This window comes from Chiloscyllium plagiosum, unplaced genomic scaffold (assembly GCF_004010195.1).
Source record: "Chiloscyllium plagiosum isolate BGI_BamShark_2017 unplaced genomic scaffold, ASM401019v2 scaf_1356, whole genome shotgun sequence".
NCBI classification, from domain to species: domain Eukaryota; kingdom Metazoa; phylum Chordata; class Chondrichthyes; order Orectolobiformes; family Hemiscylliidae; genus Chiloscyllium; species Chiloscyllium plagiosum.
Genome location: NW_025211152.1, coordinates 112 through 21,037, shown reverse-complemented (window position 1 = coordinate 21,037; position 20,926 = coordinate 112). Strand labels below are relative to the sequence as shown.

The following is a 20,926-nucleotide window of genomic DNA, read 5'->3' as shown; positions in this document are numbered from 1 at the left end:
CATGATACTGTCTCCTACTCCCACTAATTTGTTCTGCAGTTTTGTTTTGTGTTGATGGCATTACAGGAGTCAGTTTATAACGGATTATAATGCCCACAATTAACTTCCCGTAGCTTGCAGTGTTTAACACGAGCCTACTCCAGCATAATTACTTTTATAATAGTACTTTTTCAGTACGTATCAAGAGGAGGAATTGTGATGTTTATAGATGTTAATAGGTTTGATGGGGATTAAGGTGTGTGGATGAACATAATGGGTGGAGAAAAAAAAATCCTTGTTTGAAATAACTATACTGTACATGTAATGTGAAAGAGGAGCACTTTATTTTGTAAGCTTTCTCATTTAACTAAACTTATTTTGTTTAAACATGATTCAAATCAATTGTACTTTTATATTTCAGAGCTGAGAAGACAGAGGTGTTGAGTGAGGACCTTTTGCAGGTAAAAACAAGTCTTTAATGGTGTTATTGAAAGTTATGCCTCCAGTAAAGGCAATTAAACCTATTTGCCCAAGATTGCAAATAGCATTGGAATCTCACTGAATCTGAGAAAAAAGCCTCCAGTCAGATGCAAACATTGGTTTAAATAAATGTTTTAATATATGACGAAGCACACTATTATGAACTTTTGTTCTGAAAATATATTAACACTGTGTTTGTCTGTATATACGGTCCACATTTGAGGCATGATTTCTAAAAGAATATATCTGTGCATATGAGAGAAATTCTTCTTTTGTCATGGAGCATGATCTGAATGTTGGGTACTTAACAGTATTGAGCAAAAGCAAATGCAGTTTCTGCATACATTGATAATTTTGCTGTCATTATAGCTGTAGAACGTTTGTTTCCTGTCAACCAGCAGCTACAGTAACACATGGTTGTTTTTTTCCAGCTTTAAACCTACCCGACTCCTGTGGCTGACTGAGTTAGAGCAGCAAATAATCTTAAATTTTACTGCCACCAACTTCGTCATTCCATTTATGATTGTGGATAGCTATTAACTTCCATGTACAGCCTAGAGTATTAGCCTTTTCTTTAAGGTGGGAAATTTACTCATTTTATATGGTTGGTAATCCTGAATGTCATAGGTGAAATCCAATTGAACAGTAACTTCCTGAAATGTAATACAGCATCTGAAGAATGTTGAACTTACTGCGAAGAAGCAATTATGCTGGCTGAAGGGAGGTTGCTGTAATTAGTTTAAGACCACTCTTCCAAGGATTGTGAAACTCCTGCATAATTATGAACCTAGAAAATAACCAACAACTTAACAGTAGCTTTAATAAAACTGAAACATCCTTTCAAAAGTTGACGAGTCCAAAATGGACCTGCATAATTATCTACAGCATATTAAATTGGACAGTTGGACACAGCCTCGCAACTTAAACTGAACCAAATGATCCCTTCAAGTTTCAGTAATTAATAATCTGCAAAGGAATACAGATGTTGAAAGTAACATTTTTCTCTGAGGGGGATTGTGGCTTGAAGGTTATAGAATCGTGGAATGGATACATTATAAACTGAGACCTTTCACACCCATACTGGTTTTTGGCTAGTCTTGGTACCATCCATTCACTATAGCCTTGCAAATTTTTGCTTTTCAGATAATAATCCTTTTTTTTTTAAATTGAAAACCATGGTTGAATTTACTTCTACCATCCCTTCAGGAACTCCACTCAAGCTCCATCCCAAAAGGGGCATGGAAAAAAGATTTTCATCATGACATCTTTGGTTCTTTTACCATTCGCCTTAAACTCGTGTCATCTAGAACACAGGCCTTTAACCAATGAGAACATTTTGTCCATCTCTACTCTGCCTAGGTCCTTAATTTTGAACACTTCTACACCAAGCATTTCTTCTCTAAGAGCAAACCAAGCTTTGCTATTCACGAGATTTGGGCATGCTAGTTTGACCAGTATTTATTGTCCATCTCTAATTACTCTTGAGAAAGTGATGGTGAGCCACTACCCTGAGTCAGTACATGTAGTGTAGCTGCAACCACAGTGCTGCTAGGAAGGGAGTCCCAGGATTTTGACTTAGCGCTCAAAAAGAAAAGAAAATGGTGTAATTCCAAGTCCATGCTGTTCGACTTGGAATGGACTTCACAGACAGTCATGTTTCCATGCATCTGCTCCCTTGGTCCTTCAGGATGGTAGTGGTATTGGATTTGGAAAGTGAATCAATGGAGTTTTCATAAATTGTTGCAACATATTTTATAGATGGGACATGCTGCTACTGTGCACCATTAGTCGTTGGAATGAATGTTTTAAAATGGAGGTGGGGTGTCAATCAAGTGGCTGCTTTGTCCTCAATGATATCAAGGTTCATGAGGGTTTTTGGAGTTGCAGTTATGTCAGCAAATGGAGAATATTGCATCACAGGCTTCTACCTTGTCAAGGATAGACAGGCTTTGGGGAGTCATAACCTCAGTTACACACTCCATAGTTTCCAACCTCAGACCTGCTCTTGGAAATGCAGTATTTTTGTGGTTCGTCAAGTCCCTGTCAATGGTAATCCCAGATGATGATAGTGGGAAATTCAACAATGGCAATGCCTTTGAATGTTGGGGGAAGATATGTAACTTCTTGGTGATGTCATTCCGTGGCATTTGTGTCATACAAATGTTACTTGCCACTTATTAGCTGAAGCTTGAATATTGGCTCCTTACATACCTGGAGGAGAAAGTGAGGTCAGCAGATGCTGGAGATCAGAGCTGAAAATGTGTTGCTGGAACAGCGCAGCAGGTCAGGCAGCATCCAGGGAACAGGAGAATCGACGTTTTGGGCATAAGCCCGAAGAAGGGCTTATGCCCGAAACGTCGATTCTCCTGTTCCCTGGATGCTGCCTGACCTGCTGCGCTGTTCCAGCAACACATTTTCAGCTCCTTACATACCTGAGAAGTCATGGATGGTGCTTAACATCGTACAGTCATCAGCGAATATCCCCACTTATCATAGAATCATATAAGCCATTTAGGCCTACCAAGTCTGTATCACCTTTCCAAAGAGCATCCCATCCCGGTGACCCTGCATGAGGTTTTACCCCATGGCACAATCCTGGACACTGAGGCAAACTTTAACATGGCCATCCACCTAACCTGCAAATCTTTGGATTATGGAAGGAAACTGGAGCACCCAGAAGAAACCACATACAGTCACCTAAGACTGGAATCAGACCTGGTTCCCTGTGAGGCAGCAGTGTTAACCACTGAGCCACCATGCCATCCCATTATAATCTAATGATAGAGGGAAGTCATTGATGAAGCAGCTCCATCCTTCTTAACCTTTCTAAATTTTTGAAAGATCTGTTAACTTTCTGAAATTTCATGCTATTTCTTCTTGCTGTACCCTGTACTACATTATCTGTATCTCTGACTGCATCTTAATAGCACCAGAATTATTTGCAGTAAAACAATTTTCTGCAATTCTGTTCTCTTTTAGTGCATATGCTTGGTGTGTATAAATGATGGTTTCATGTTATAAAACATGAATGTTCATACATGAAGGAGAGGTTGGGGAAGGAGCACAGGGTACATTGTGCCTTTCGTGGGCTTTGTTTCAAGTTTTGAGCTGACGTTTATATTGTGAGGTATATTCTTTTGCTCCTTTGGAAATTTTGGCATGACTTATTGACTGGAGGATTGATGTAAAGTTCAACATAACATTGATAAGTTTTGTTGTTTTAGAGCATCCCAAGCCTTTTTTAACAAGCATGATTGCATTAAGTTAGAAGCTGTAAAACTGCTCTTCTTTCTCAGCATAATTCCCAAAATAGGGACATGCAACAAGCTTCTCTGTAACCCAAGTTTATCAAGGGGTTGTCCTGTGGAAAATATATTTTGCAGATGATCTTTTACAGGGCTCAAAATGGCTTTTTTTTCCCAGAAAGCACCTCTTGGAATTTCTCAATGACTGTGTTTTGATTATCAGCAGCTTCTTTCTCACGAACTCCTTAATTAGGTGGTGGAATCAATTAATACAAATATTTGCTGTATTTTATATTGCCGAATGCTGGATTTGGGCACTCATGTAAGCAGAATTAGAAGAATTCACTGATATCCTCAATAATCATCATCACTCCATTAAACATAAAGCTGCAAAACTCGAGGAAAGTATAAAACACCACAGTACTTAAGATTGAACAAGGAGACAGGCATGAGTCAGTATCAAACACGTTTTCGTTTTTTTATAAAAAAGAAGTAGCTGACATAGTTTTTTGCCTATAGAAATATCAGCATGACACAGTTCCTATGGATTGGTGAGATTACAGTTAAATCTAACACAGCTTAATTTATGAATATGTAAGATGCTTTGAGATGTAATAAAACAAATACGGTTTTTATGAACTAAAACTGTTCAGTATTAACTTACTCAACTGACAGTGTATTGATTATAATTGCACTGGCAAAATCTTTACAAATATATAGCTCCAAAACATCAGCTTTATTCTAGACACTTCGCATTAATTTGCAAGGGATTCATTACTTCACTTTTTTGCTTCAGTGAATATTCCTTTGCTGAAAGAATTAAAACTGTTTTCAGCCCCTTTGCAGTCCCTTTGTCTACCTTTCAGCCACTCATGCCAGTTTCAGAAATCCTCCCTGGTATGCAGACCCTCTGCTCTGTGGGCAGGCTTTATTGCTTTCGCCACTGTCCCATCGCTATCCCTATTGCAAAGTGCTGCAGACAATCACCTTTCACCCCTTACTCACTTCCCACCGAGAACATTAAAATATATTTGGCTGGGACAGCATTTATTGTCTATTCCTTGTTGCCTTTAAGAAAGTGGTGGTGAGCTGCCTTTTTGAATGGTTATAGTCCTTTGTAGATAAATGTATGCAATGTTGTTAGGATTGGATTCCAGAATTTTGACCCAGCAGCTCTGGAGGAATGGTGATCTATTTCCATGTCATAATGGTGAGAGAACCTTTGTAGGCGGTTATGTTCCCATGTATCTGGTGCCCAGACCATGTCAATCAAGTGGGCTGCTTTGTTCTGGACAAGCTTTTTGATTGTTGGTGCTGCATTCATCCAGGTAACTTCTATCCCACCCTTGATTTATGCCTTGCAAATAGTGGATAGACTTTGGGGTGACAGGAGGTGAGTTACTAGATGCAGGATTCCTAGCCTCTGACTTGTTCTTGTAGTCACAACATTTATGTGTTTATTCTAAGTACATTGGTCAGTAGTAATCCTGTGATATTGATGGTGGAGTTTCAGTAATGGTAATGCCATTGAATGTCAAGGGGTGATCGTTAGATTCACTTTTTTTTGGGAGATGGTCATTACCAGGCACTTGTGTGGTGCAAATTTTACTTGTTGCTCATCAGCCCAAATCTCGTTTGGCTGTATTTGGACATGGAGTAGAGTCATAGAGTCAAAGAGATGTACAGCATGGAAACAGACCCTTCGGTCCAACCCATCCATGCTGACCACGTATCCCAACCCAATCTTGTCCCACCTGCCAGCATCCAGCCCATATCCCTCCAAACCCTCCTTATTCATATACCCATCCAAATGCCTCTTAAATGTTGCAATCTTAAATGTTGCAATTGTACCAGCCTCCACCACTTCCTCTGGCAGCTCATTTCATACACGTACAACCCTCTGTGTGAATAAGTTGCCCCTTAGGTCTCTTTTATATCTTTCCCCTCTCACCCTAAACGTATGCCATCTAGTTCTGGACTCCCCGACCACAGGGAAAAGACTTTGTCTGTTTATCCTATCCATGCCCCTCATAATTTTGTAAACCTCTATAAGGTCACCCCTCAGCCTCCGACACTCCAGGGAAAACAGCCCCAGCCTGTTCAGCCTCTTCCTATAGCACAAATCCTCCAACCCTGGCAACATCCTTGTAAATCCTTTCTCACCTCTTTCAAGTTTCACAACATCTTTCCGATAGGAAAGAGACCAGAATTTCACAATATTCCAACAGTGGCCTAACCAATGTCCTGTACAGCCGCAACATGACCTCCCGACTCCTGTACTCAATACTCTTACCAATAAAGGAAAGCATACCAAACGTCGTCTTCACTAAGTCCTGCTAAGATTTGCTTTCCCAAAGTGCAGCACCTCGCATTTATCTGAATTAAACTCCATCTGCCACTTCTCAGCCCATTGGCCCATCTGGTCAAGAAAGCATCAGGGATGTTTTGAATGGTGGCAAAGATTGGGCAATCATTAGTGAACATCCTTCAGACTTTATGATACAGGGAACGTCATTGAAGCAGTTGAAGATGGTTGGACCGAGGACAGTACCCTGAGGAATGGCTGCAGAGATGTCCTGGAGATGAGATGACTGACATCCAGCCAGTGCAACAATTTTCTTTTGTGGTAGGCATGACTCCAACCAGTGGAGAGCTCTCCATTTAACTTCCATTGACTCAAGTTTTTCCTCAGGCTCTTTGATGTTGCACTCTGTCAAATGCGACCTTAATTTCAAGGACTCCCTCAGAGTCTCTCTCTCTCGCGCTCGCTCTCTCTCTCTCTTTATACAAATTCCACTTGACTCAGTTCACAGATTACAGTGAAAAGTCTGTGCATTGTACAGAAAACTTTATTTGAGTTCTTAACAGTTTGTTCTTGAGCCCCTGCTTGGAAATAATTCCATTAATACTATGCAATTAGAGATGTGTGACCACACTCCTACATGCAAACACACAATTGATGCTAGTCCCAATCTGTTACATTAAAGTGCGTGGGACAGAAAGTAGCTGCCCCAAAAAGGTCTCAGTTGGATTTTACTGAATAATCACTGTGTTCTAAAAATACAGAAATATAAAAATATAGAATATTTTGCTTCTTGTTTTCAGAATCCTGTTTCAAAGTGCTGACTTATATGGAAGTTCAATTTTTTAAAATGTATAAATAGGAAACTGCACAGAATTATGAGTTGTTTTCAGGATATTCACAAAATTTAATTTTAAAAATAATAATTGAAAGTCAGCTCTATTGTCATAGTGTTCCAAACATCCTTGATGGTTAATTAATGCACAATATAATCTGAAGGAAATGTATTGACCTTTCCTATCCTGTCCTAAAATTGTTAACACTTGCTTTGGTACATTTCAAAAGGCACGAGTAACAACTGTATTTCAACTTAGTGACTATTCCTATTGTTAAAGTGAAGTCCATAACCTCTGAAAATAAGAGAGAAGTAGTTGCTTGTACAAGAACAAGATATGAGCAAACATATATACTGGATTGGATGAAGAAATGCACTTCAGCTAACATCTTGGGTAGAGTGCCCAGTTTCTTGACTGTAATATTCTGTTATAAACCTGTATTTGTTCTTTGATTTGAGAGTATTTCTTCTAAGGCCAACTCTTATTGTCCACCAGTACCAGTGTTTGACAAGGTAGGGGGGCGGATCCACTGCCTTGAACCCTGCTTGGGCTTGTGACTTTTTGCTATGGGTCTTCCTGTTACTGAATAGCCAATTCTTCTTATAAACCTTTTGTGTCTCTGGCAACCTGTCAACAGTTCAGAAACCTTGAGGGAATACTTCTTAGTCACTTCCCAAGCTACTTAGTGGAAATGAGACCAACCCTATTTACTGCATTAATTGCCTTGCCAGAGACTACCCAACTCACCATGGGCTGGGAATAGAATCTGGGACAGCATTTCACCAGCTTCCTACTTGTCAACTATCGGTATGTGAATCACTTGGAACAATAGACTGCGATATATGGTTTAAATCCTGTTTTCTAATTTGCCTCTTTTAATACACCAAGCATTTCAGTCTTCCCATTAACGTAAAAGTTACTTTGAATCAATTATTTTTGTTTTATAAAAGGTCTCTTAAGAAAAGCATTTTCCAAGATACTATTCAAATATTCCAAATTTGGTAACTTTAAAACACCTTAGCTTGTTCAAATGTTCAATGACATTCCTTTTTTTTTAAAAGCTCTTCCTTAAAAATCAGTCTGACTTCAAACGCATGTCTATAAAGGATATTCTAATTCTAAAAAAAAATGCTAAAATGTTGTGCGGTCACTGATGGGAGAGCTCATGAGTGGGAAACATGAAGAAATGGGATGCAGTTCCGGAGATCAGAGGTACCGTGAGGAGAAGAGGATTAGTCAGATTTTGGATTGAGAGGAATTTAATAAATTCTGTGGCAGGAAAAGCCAGTATAGCATGCAAATGGAGCAAATGTGGCCAGGAACCTCGTTGGTGATGTTTATACATCATGAGCTAGCTGGGCCAGAATTTATTGCCCATCCCTAGTTGCCCTACCGAAAGTGGTATTGAGCTGCCTTCTTGAACTGCTGAGTCTGTTTAATGTATGTGTGACCACAGTGCTGTTAGGAAGGGAGTTCCAGGTCTTTGACCCAACACTGCTAAAGGAGTCTCTGGATGGTGAGTAGCTTACTGTGGAACATTCAGGTTGTGGTGTTCCCATATATCTGCTGCCTTTGTCTTTCTAGATGGCTGTGATCACAGGTTTGGAAGGTATGGTCTAATGAGCCTTGGTAAATTTCTGCAGTGCATTTTATAGTGTACACTGCTGCTGGTGAGTGTTAGTGGTGAAGTGACTAAACGTTTGTGGATCTAGTGACAATCAAGAGGCCTCTTTTCTATCACTGTGTTTGCAACTCTTTCACACAGCATAGTCTTAAAGAAACACTGCTGAATTGTATTTATGGACCTTAAGACAGTTACACTTGAAAGTCTAACACACTTGATGCACCTGCAACACACCAACTTCTGTGAACAAGCAACCTTTATTAAACATAGTACAGTACAAGATTTCCGGAGGAATCTTTAACAGAAAACCTCACAGAGCTTACTGGGTCGTGACAAAAGCTCTCACTGAACAAAGGAAACAGTCTTTCCTTATACAAAACTCAACATCACAGTCAGTACTGCCTACAAGACAACCCTCAGCCATCTCCTCATAGTCACATGTCACTCAAGATACAATGCATTGACTACCCCACCTTCAGAAACATTGTAATGTAACTCATCCCATAATGGTCAAATGTGTTGCAAATGAATTTTTTTTGTAATTATAGGGAGTAGTTAAGTTCCAACTGTATTGTTCTTACTGATTTCTGGATGAAAATGTAAATTATCCCTGAATGGCAAGGGAATGGCCATGTAAAGCCTCATATTCCACCTGTAACACAAAGACACACCACCTTACTCCCGGGTATTCAGTTTCTTGAGGGTCTGTAGAGTAAATTAACTCTTTAATATTTAAATAGATGTTATTGACATTTTCTTTTTGGATGGTCAGGGTACTTGATATATTATTTGCAAGTGATGGCCAGTTAAAGCAAATGGCAGTTTCAACTACATTTTCCATATAATGTATTTTAATTTTGTACTTAATTCTGTAATCACTATAGTATTTTGGTATTGGGAAATATTGTACCATTCTTTTCAATATATCTTTGTTTGGGGCTTATTGTCTCTTCCAATGAAAATCAATGTCAAGTGATTTCTGCATTATACAGTCCACAAAAATGGGATCTATATGTGCGAGCAGAGAACATGGCTCCAGTGAGTGCTTTGCATTTCTCTTGACCAAGGAAGCAGGTACTGCTCAAGTCATAGTGAAAGAGGAAGTAGTTGAGGTACTGAATGAACTAAAACTTGACAAAGAGAAGGTTTTAAAATGGCAGGTTATGCTTATTGTCAGGATCAAATAGCATTTCAAGATGCTGCAGAATGAATAGTTGTGATCTTCCAGTCTCTTTCAACATGGGTGTGGTGCCAGAGCACTTCGAAAATGCACATGTTTAAACAGCAATGTGAGGATAACCCAGCTATGACAGGCTTGTCAGCATAATATCAATGTTGGGAAAAATTTTATCCTCTGTCCTGGGAGAGGGTGAACAATGTCCTTCATGACATCCTTGACTCTAGCACTAATGACACAATATTTCATTTTAGAGTCACCTTTATGGCTGCAGAAACACCTGTCCGTTCCCCTAACTACGAATGCCCTATCACTTCTCTTGCAATCTTCTTCATCCCTGCCTGTCAGCTGAGCTGCTCAATGTGTCTCAAACATCATTCTAACTACACTGTTCTGAGGAACCAACACCTTCACCAGTATCCAAAATGCCAAGCTGATGAGCGAGCCTGACCTCTGCACTCCTGTATTCCCATTTATTCCCTATTTATGATCATCCTGTATTATCATTTATTCCCTATTCTGTGTTGTGAGCACCTACTTGAACATGCTATCCACATTGGCCTCAGCTTTGCTAATGCACAGGTGACTCTAGTGCTGCTCCATCTCCAAAACTCAGAAGTTGGATTTTTGTAGTTGGTGAAACTTCCTGCCATGTGGTTGTAGAGGCCACCATAGTGACACGACTTCCTGTTTATGATGGGACGTGTTCCATGCGAGGATGCCATGCCTTGCCTTCACTTCCCTTGTGTTAGTTTTATTTTACTGTGGCTAACTTATTACATTTGCTTTACGTGGTCTTCACTTAAGAACCCTTACAACCATAGACAAACCTTATTTGTTCTGGTAAATCCAACTAATACTTTACACAGTTGCAGTCAACCTTATTTAAAGTGCCTCTTTCCTTTGTGCAATAAATTCCCAAATGAACCTCATCACTACTCACTTGGTCTGCATCTCAATCAGATAGAAGCTCTCTATTGTATGCCCCTTGAATTTAAGTTGTTTTAAAAGAGGGTAATGCCATTGATGTGTGCATATAGTTCCAAGAAGTTCACAATCAACTAGCCAGCACTGTTGAAGCCTATAGAATAAAACAGATAGTGACAGAGTCATATAGAGTTGGCTGAATGCAATTGTCACAATTAACAATTGCTCCACAAACTGGAATTCATACTTTGTCGCTTTTCAGGAGTCAGTACTAGGACCACTAATTCTCTTGGTCTGTATTAATGACGTGGACTTGGCTGTACAGGGAACAATTTAAAAATGTGCAGATAGCAATCCTGCTCCTTCTCCAGGCACTTTCACTTGCTTGGAAGCACACAGCAACTGGTTTGTAACCATAATGTCTCTACCTTGTTTGTTGCAAGCTATGGCTTTTAACAACTGGTGAAGGGAAATGAATTGGCATTCTTCAGACTTCAGGTGTTGTTAACCTCAGAAGGACAGCACATTCTTTCCAGAAATCTGATGATTCCAAACCAAATGTTTTGTTATGGACTAGGCCAGACCCCCTCAAAACATTTTAAGAAGGTAGCCCAGGTCCTAACTTTTCTAGTTGTTTCAGGCATATGTAAAGTGTATATCCCAGAAGTGATGCTGCTGGTCAAACCACTTGGCTTCAAGTAAAGCAATTTATTTACACACTACTGAATGAAACACAAGCAAAAAAAAACAGATTTAGAATAACAACTATTTGAAATCCAACCAACACAATATCCCCGCAACTTCCAATTTCTTGCAGCAATCCCATAAACACACCCCTTGGCAAAAAAGGTAAGTTCAAATCCAGGTTCTTATAGCAGAGATGTGAGTGTGAGAGAGTGAGTCAACCAGAAAGCATCTGTTGAAGTGGGGAAACTTCTTGTCCAGCAGCTCTCTCTAACCAGTAACTTCGAACAGACTGCTTGCTAAAACCCAAAACAAAAAAAACTTTGAACTGGGAGAACTGGCCACTCCCCTTTTGTTGTATAAGTGTTTTTATTAAAGAAATCATAACATCCTTTTTCCTGATGTTGCCTTAGGCCATTAGCAAAGTCCCTAATGTCAGACAAATCGAAACTTCTGCCTTTTACATCCCCTCTTGAAAAAAACAAGGACAACATAACATTGTTAAAGGAGCAGCATTGTCACAATTCACACTCCCAATCTAGGGAGATAATCACAGATTTTAGAGCAAGCTGAAGGATTTTGCTGTCAACATCTGGACACTATTCCAAACACCACTCTCTTGCTGATTACTTGGTAGTGACCAAATCTCCCTTCATACAATTCCCATCTCCAGCTCATCTGTAGTAACCTCCCCCACTGCTTGAACAAACAGCATTTAGAATGAATATCAGATTACTTGCTTTTAAAATATATAGTAATCCTTTTCAGAATCTTTGGTTTGTAAAATAGTCCTTTTCCCACTTCAGCACATCATCAAAAACAAAAATTAGAAAGCCTTTTTATGAGGAAAAACCTGGATTTTGTCCAGGCCTTGGTGCAGTTAGACATGGACTGCTTTACTGCTCTTAGGGGATTAGGAGTGACATGATGGGGCTGAATGGCCACTGAAAACATTGTAATTAAGAAGTACAGAAAGGAAGCGAATTTTGACTAAAATATGTTTTTTTGATTTCTGGTCAAGATCGAGAAACGTATGGATGCAATAAGAATAATTTCACACAATGCCCACAAGAGACTTGCTGCATGCTTGCAGGTTCAGCAAGGCGTAGAAGTGGAGAAAAGACAAGTAAGTAACATTTATGCTGATTTATAAGAGTTTTCAAAGGAGATGTAACCAATAGTGTTTTGCCCCAATTATATTGAGGAAAATTTGGCAATTGTTCACATGCATGAACTCATTTCAATTCTCTCTTTTAAACATAGTTTGACTCTTAGTAAACAAGATTCCAGGACATATTTATGAGGTGTAGTTATTCTTTTTCCACCTGAATCAGTGGAGGTAATAGATAATGTATTTAGTCATCCTGATGTTGAACTGGAGGAACTCATCTCATTTGGAATTGGATGGCAGATGGCAATAGCATCATGAATGATATTTTCTACTACGAGGATAGATAGACAGACTCCCTTTGTGGGAGTAGATTGGATAGGTGCTCAAGGACATGATAACCCAAGTTGCCTCCTTCCATACTGTGTGACTCAATTAATCTGTGATACTGCCATTAAATCAAAAATAATTTCTGTGGCAGTGTGATGCCAGGTATGTAAGCCATATGTCCTAACAAAAATCAAAGTTACATTACTTTGGCTGCTCACAATTGGCAGCTTACTAACTGTATTCAGACTCTCATCCAAGGGATTAATTTAGCGATGCTTTGCTGTACTGCTTCCAGTGCGAGTGTATCGTAAATGAGGAGACCCAAAACTACTCCCATTACTCCAGATATGGTCTCAGCAAAACCTTCTACAGTCACAAGAATTCTGTATTCCTGTACTCCAATCCCTTGCAATAAAGGCAAACATGCCATTTGCTTTCTTATTTACTGCCACATCTTCAAGCTAACTTTCTGCATACCTTGCACTAACACACAGAAGAAGTTTTTAATATCAACAATTACAAGTTTCACACTTGTAAAAATGATTCTACTTTTTCTACTGTTATGACCAATGTGAATGGTTACTAACTTAATTACATTATATTTCATCTGATTGCCTACTCATTTATAGTTTGTCGATATTCTGTGCTGTTTCTTTGTGTCCTCACCACACCGTACCTTTCCATTAGCTTTGTATCTTGAGAAAATTAGATATGTTTCTCCGTCACTTCACCTAAGCTGTTAATTTGGATTCACTTATGTAGCTGAGGCCCGAGCACTAACCCTTGCGACACCTCATAATTCAGTTGCCTGACAAGTTGAAATTGCCACAAATGTTGCAAGCTGCATCCTCAAATAGATTTGTCAAACAGAATTTTCCTTCAGTAAAACCAATAGACTTGATTCAGTGATTCAGTGATCACATTCCTGGTGAACGGCTTATGTCCACAAGGTTGACTCTTTTGTTCCTCGGATTCTACCTGGTCTGTGCTTTTTGACCCCAATGATTCAATGCCTTTCTAAATATTATTACAACTTCCTTGACAAATTTTGGCATTTCCCAACGACTGATGTTAAGCTAAAACATTTGCAACATCCTGTTTTCTCTCATCCTCCTGTTTTAGTGTTTTTAATTTTTTGTTAATATTTCAAAATATTAACAAATTTCCACTCTGATGGGACAGTGTCTAAATCTAAGGAATTTTGTAAAGTCATTGCTAATGAGTCCATTATCACTGCAGCGATCTCTTTTATACCCCCAGGTATAGGCCATAAGGTTATGTCAAAGTTGATCCCTTAGTTTCTCCAATGCCGCTGATGTTAATTTCCTCACTTTTTTAGGTTACTGTCTAATTCTGGAATGAAACTTGTCTTCTGCTGTGACGAACATAAAAATATCCATTCAGTGCTGCTGCTGCTTCCTCAGTCCTACAATAAGTTCTCCTATCTCTACTTCTAAGGAGCTAACTTCAGCTATTCTCTTCCTTTCTGTACACCTAAAATGGTTTCAAATTGTATTTTGTCTTTTTGGCTAGTTTACTCTCATTCTACTTTTTCCATTCTGATCAACATTTTGGTAGCTGTTTTCTAATGCCCTCCCAATCTTTAGAGTTGGTGCTTTTTTTTTGCAATATTATAAACTGTGCTCTGGGCGGCAAAGTGGCACAGTGGTTAGCACTGCTGCCTCACAGCGCCAGAGACCCGGGTTCAATTCCCACCTCAGGCGACTGACTGTGTGGAGTTTGCACATTCTCCCCGTGTCTGTGTGGGTTTCCTCCGGGTGCTTTGGTTTCCTCCCACAATCCAAAAATGTGCAGGTTAGGTGAATTGGCCATGCTAAATTGCCCGTAGTGTTAGGTGCAGGGGTAAACATAGGGGAATGGGTCTGGGTGGGTGCGCTTTGGCGGGTCGGTGTGGACTTGTTGGACCGAAGGGCCTGTTTCCACACTGTAAGCAATCTAATCTAATCTAATCATTTAACCTAATTACATCATTAACTTGTGAGTGAGTCATAGATGAGTCTTAGTTGTGAATTTTTGGTCTTCAATTTTATGTACATTTATTGTAAGTTGTTAGATTAAGTATTCCCCGTTTGGTTATAACCATATTTTTCATTTATTAACTCAATTAGCCATTGTCCTATTTCCACTCATCAATGTAATTGGCTGTGCTTAAATTTAAGATTGTTGTTTGATTTTGGAGTATTTCACTTTCAAATTTAACATGGAATTCAACAGTATGATGATCACTGTTTCCTGCAGGATTCTTTACCCCTGCTTTGTTATACAATATTGGATCAAAGATAGTTTCATGACATGTTTCTCTATGTTGCAAAAACACTACACAAACACATCTTTGGGAGCACTCTTGCCATTTTAATTATCCCAGTCTATATTAAGATTCAAATTACCCACAATTAACACATTACTTTTGTTACAAACTTCAATAATTTCTTGTTTAATGTTATTGTCAATGTTATACTTACTGTTGGGGGCCATATAAATCATTCTTAGCAGGTTTTTCAACTTGAAGACTGTGATTCCTAGTTTCCACTCATCCTAAATAGAATTCATAATATTTGAGGCTAGACCGTTTCTCATTAATGCCTTTATGTCATTCTTTACATTCTCAAGCAACCCTATTGTGCCTGTCTCTCTGAAGTGTTACGTAGTTTAGAACATTTGCTTTTCAACTTTTAACCATGTCTCTCTAATGCTTCTTAGATCTAAATCATTTACCTTTGTTTTTGCCACTACTTCATCTATCTTTTTGCTGATACCTTGTCTATTCAAATGATTTTTTATTTTTTGCACCCCTCTTTCGTATAATGACCTGATTTAATGATGTGGAGTTTTTTGTTAAACTTTGGCTTTACCTACATTGTTATACTGTTCTTAATGTTCAACCTTTTCTTTTTGAATTTCTCACTATCCCTTACCCTTCCATTTCTTAGTTAAGCAATGTCAATATCCCTAGTTCTGTGATTGATTAGGACACTGGTCTTGGTATATTTCAAACACACAGTCCATCCTGAGAGAATAGCTCACTTTTCCCTGAGTACTGATGTCAGTGCCCCATGAAGTGAAACCTCTTTTGGTTCACACTACTCTTTGATAACACACGTTTAACTCTCTCAACTGCTTGACCCAATGCTAGTAAGTACATGGTGCAGGTTGCAAGCCAGAGGTGGTTACCTTTGGTGTTTTGCATTTTAATTTGCACCCGGACACCTCAAATTTGCTTACCAGAACATTCCTCATTCAACCCATTACATTAGTTTGTACATGGTCTGTGACAACTGAATCACCTTTCTCCCACTACATGTCCTTCTCCAGGAGGAAGGAGATGTTCTTCAGCCTCGAACTGAGCAGCAAAGTCAAGGGAATGGCCATGACAATGAATAGAAGGGTTTTATTTAGAGTGACAGGTTAAGGAGGATAGCAGGGTAGTGAAACTGAACACAGTTGCATAACTAATAAATTTGTAGCTTACTGAATAAGCTGGAACTTGTGACCTTGATAATTTGTTGAATAACTCTTGACCATGCTGAGTAAATGGTTGCAATTCCATCACAATATTTTGACAGGCTTTATCTCTAATACCTTGCACATGATAGCTGCTATTCAGCTTCATGCATAATGACACATTTCAACTGACAAAAGATATTCTGCTGAAGTTTTGTAAGTGGAATTGGAGAAATGTATGTAGATTCTTAAACTCATCATTTTGTTTAAATTAAAACCAGTATTTTGGTAATCAGATCAAAATCTTTTGATGGTTTTACTCCGATCATTGTGAAAGCAATCACTTGTGGAATGACTACAGTGTGAAGTTGGCACTGATTTGACAAACATTAAAACTGTCAAAGCATTTGATTCCAAATGTTATATCTCCCTGATTTGAATTTTTTTTAATCATTAACAGAAAAAGTTGCCATTGATGGCTCTCTCCCAAAGCATGCAGGAAGGAATTGCCTTAATAGGGGATGACTCTCTCATTACGTAAGTAACATCACCATGATGGAGCTGCTTTGTTGGATACGGTATAGCAAATTGTTGAGACTTTAAATAAAGAGGAAACGTATAAATGATGGAAATATGAAATTAACATTCCTGTTGTAAACAAGATCAATTAGTGTCTAAAGAGAAAGGACAGATTGACATTTCAGGACTTCGATGCAGAATGCATTGCACGTTGCCAATAAAAGAATGAGGTATTGTTTGTGGTTCAGGATGCTGTTTGATCCGATATGTATTCCAGTGTTTTTAAGCTGGTGGTGGTTACTACTGGGGGAGTTTGATACTGCTGAGTGCTTTTTTGCTATAAATGCAGTGTTCTGGTGTAGCCTGTGGCATTTAATTAGTATTTTACTTCAGTCCTTTCACACAAAGGGCTAATAGGTTGTTCTTTTAAGTTTTTTTTTCCTAAAGACACTTCTCTCTCCTGCATATTCTGTTTGTTGATTAGATATATTGTCCACATGTAACCTCAGGCATCGTGTTCACTGCCAAACACAACCAACTAATTATTCTAAACCCATTTTCCAGCACTTGGCTCATAGCCTTGTATGCCTTAGCATTGCATTTGCACATCAAAATATTACTTAAATCTTACAAAGGTTTCTGTCGCTACCACTCTTGAAGTTCCAGATTCCTACCAACTCTGGGTGAAAATGTTTTTCTTCACATCACCTCTGAGCCTTCTGCCCTTTACCTTAAATCTGCATCTCCTGGAGATTGATCCCTCCATCAAGGGAAAAAATTTCTTCCTCCTCTAGGAAAAACAACCCCAGCCTATCCAATGTCTCTTAATAATTAAAACACTTCAGCCCAGGTGACATTGTGGTAAATCTCCTCTAGACCTTCTCCAATGCAATCACATCTCTCCTATAATGTGGACTCCAGAACTGCACAGAATACTGTTGCTGTGGCCTAACCAACTTATGCAGTTCCAGCATAACCTCCCCTCTCTTAAACTTTATGCCTTGTCTAATAAAGGTAAGTATAACTTTTTAAACCATTTTAGCTTAAGGCACTGGTGGACATGCACGCCAAGGTTCTGCTGATACTCCGTGCTTCCCAGGCTCTTACTGTTCAAGTATTCCCTTACCTTGTTTGTCTTGCGTCAATTCAAATTTATTCATTTTGAATTCTCTTTGCCACAGATCAACCCATTTGACTAGCTTGTTATATCATCTTGCAGTCTGAGGCTATCCTCCTCACTATACACCCCCCCCCCCAAACTTATTGATCAAGCCTCCTACTTTCAAGTCTAAATCATTTATATAAACCACAAATAGCGAGGACCCTATTACTGACCCCTATACTACCCCACTGGACACAGATTTCTGTTTGGAAACATACCCATCATCCATCACATGCTGCTCAGCCAACTGTGGATCTGATTTGCCAAATTTCCTTTGATCCGTGGGTTCTTTCTTTTGATTGCAGTCTCTCATTTGGCCTTAATCGAAAGTGCTGGTGTCCAAGTAGAATACATCAAAATCATTGCCCTCATCTACACACCTGGTTACTTATCAAAAAAATTCTAACAAGTTGATCAGACATGATCTTCCCTTAACAAAACTGTGCTGACTGTTCTTGATTAATCCCTACCTCTCCAAGTGCAGATTAATTCTGTCCCTCAGAGTTGCTTTTATTTGCTTCCTCACCACTGAGCTTAGACTGACTGGCCTGAAGTTTCCTGGTTTATGTCTTGCTCCCTTGATGAATAACAGTATCATATTGATTGTCCTCCAACCTTCTGGTACCTCTCTTGTTGCCTCACTCAACAGCTTTAGATGCAATTCATCTGACCCTGGAGATTTATCTACTTTTAAGTCTGCCAGACCACTCAGAACTTCCTTTCTGTCTGTGCTAATTTCTTTAATTATATTACAGACCTTGTCCCTGATTTCTATCACCGTAATGCCCATCTCACTCATGAGCACCGACCCAAAATATTCATTTAGAATCCTACCTACATGCTCTTCTTCCATGCATAAATTACCACTGTGGTCCTTAAAGGGCCCTACTGGTTCCCTTGTGATTATTTTTTAAACCCTTGATGTATCTGTAAAACAACTTGGGATTTTATTTTATTTTACCTGCCCTCGTATCCCCTTTAGCTCTCCTAATTTCTATTTTAAGTTCCCTCTTGCATATTCTGTACTCCTTTTCTGTTTTGAGACCTCAGGATCCGAGGTAAGCTTCCTTTTTCTCTTAATCCAATGTTATCTTATCAGTTGATATCCAGCCTTCACAGGATTGGATAGCCCCACCCTTTGTCTTTATTGTAACATGTTGGCTCTGCACACCCATTTCCTCCTTGAATGCATTTTAATGTTCTGAGTCAGAGTTGCCTGAAAGTATCTGCTCCCAGTCCACTCTGGCCAAGTCCGGACTAATCTTATTAAAATCAACCTTTCACCATTTGAGAACTTGGATTTCAGGCCCAGCTTTATGCTTTTCCATAACAGTCTTGAATCTAACAAAGTTATGATCATGGTCTGCAAAATGCTGATACTTCAACCATTTGCCCAGCTTTGTGACCTAAAATTAAATCCAGAACTGCCTCCTCTCTTGATAATTTCTGAAATAGATCATGGTAACAGCAACTCTGAATAAGACTGGGCAAGCCAGCCGAAACTAGCAAAGAAATGGCAAAATAGAGCTGGAAGAGAAGATCACTACCTTTCTGGATGCACCATTATGAATTGTTCAAAGTTTTCTGATTTGAGAATTTCCTTTTTGAATTCTGCCATGTTAGCTTTATCAGATTGTGTTGGGATGAACCCAATAAAACATTATCCCAGTTTAATTTGTATTAGCAAGTTCTTACGCAAGCACTTGTCCATAAAGAATCTTTATCATTATCCTGAGGGATATCAACATTATTACTTTGTACCCATGATCATGTTTGGTTTGGTTTCAGGAAATTGCTGGAAACATGTAGTGAAGCAGAACATAAGCTGGCGTTTGAGCTTGCCTCCTATGAATCTCAAATTGAGAGAGAGATCCTTGAGCCATTCAATAACTTGGCAGAAGTGAGTAAACCTCTCATTGCTTCCCCCTTTCATACTTTCACACAAATGTTTTGTTCAAGTTTAGTTTCTGTTACTTGTCTGTAGACTGCTCAGTTTCAGCATAATCCTTCACTTGTGGATGACATGCCGATTTCAGGAATTTATCAAATTTTCAGGTTGAGAATCACTTGCTTTATCTGCTGCTCATTCAGGAGACCAAAGAGGAACACTCTGTGGAATAGTAGTAAATACCTGTTTACTGATTTATTACTTTTGTTCATTCTTAAAAGATGGAGATTCCTAACATTCAAAAACAGAGGAAGCAATTGGCTAAATTAGTACTAGACTGGGACTCGGCAAAAATGCGGTAAGAGTTTCTATATTGTAACAGAATTTAATGTGATACTTTCAAATCTATAACCAAAAATAACATTTTTAGATGAGAGGAATTTTATAGCTTTCAAGTTGTTCATTAGCACCCGTAATCTGTTTTTCACCTTTCACACTAGCCAGTAATCTCAACAGTAACAAAACAAAAACCATCGGTGACAACATGAACTTAATCACTGACAGTAATAAATGATTAATCAAACCAAAGTCAGGACCAATTTATTGATAAACCATAAAAGCATTTGAGAGAATTTCTGCAAGCTGAAGTGTTGATCATAGTGATGTTAGATTGGATGTGGTTTTGCTTCTGAGTGCTAAGACTAGTTTGAGTTTAAGGCTCTGAGGAATTAGAAACAGGTTTGCATCTGGTGTTTGTTGGAACTTTTTGATTGGAACCTGTGTTGGGGCTTGAGGAAATGCATCTGATTTGAAGATTAATTGCCTGTGGTTTGTTTTAGGTATAATCAAGCAAACAAAGCTGCATTTTCAGGAGGCAATTTCCCAGCAGTAGCAGCAAAAGTTGACTCACTGAGGGAGGAAATGGATGAAGCTGGAAATAAAGTTGAGCTGTGTAAGGTATGTTTATATGGTAATTTGAATGGAGAAATCATAGTCTGTATTTCAATAATGGATATTTGTTTTATAAAGGTTTTGGTACAATTTGTGGGAAATGTTTTTCTATTTGATCTCTTGTGCCTTCCTAGTTGGTAATTTGTTTGGAAGTTACAATAGTGCAAAGAGTGCAGAAGTTTCTTGGTTTTAAGTTACAAGTCAGAAGTCACGTCATAGAGTCATAGGGATGTACAGCACGGAAACAGTGAT

The 20,926-nt window shown here is 38.8% G+C and overlaps 1 protein-coding gene across 1 annotated transcript; it reads left to right on the top strand.

Moving 5' to 3' along the window:
* Positions 1-359: 359 nt before the first annotated feature.
* LOC122547004 (rho GTPase-activating protein 17-like) lies at positions 360-20,680 on the top strand (the record flags this gene model as incomplete). Its single annotated transcript, XM_043685602.1, has 6 exons — positions 360-440; positions 12,276-12,380; positions 16,615-16,691; positions 19,624-19,735; positions 20,005-20,081; positions 20,563-20,680. Coding segments are annotated over exons 2-6 (477 nt in total), but the record flags the coding sequence as incomplete, so codon positions are not given.
* Between the last annotated feature and the right edge of the window lie 246 nt (positions 20,681-20,926).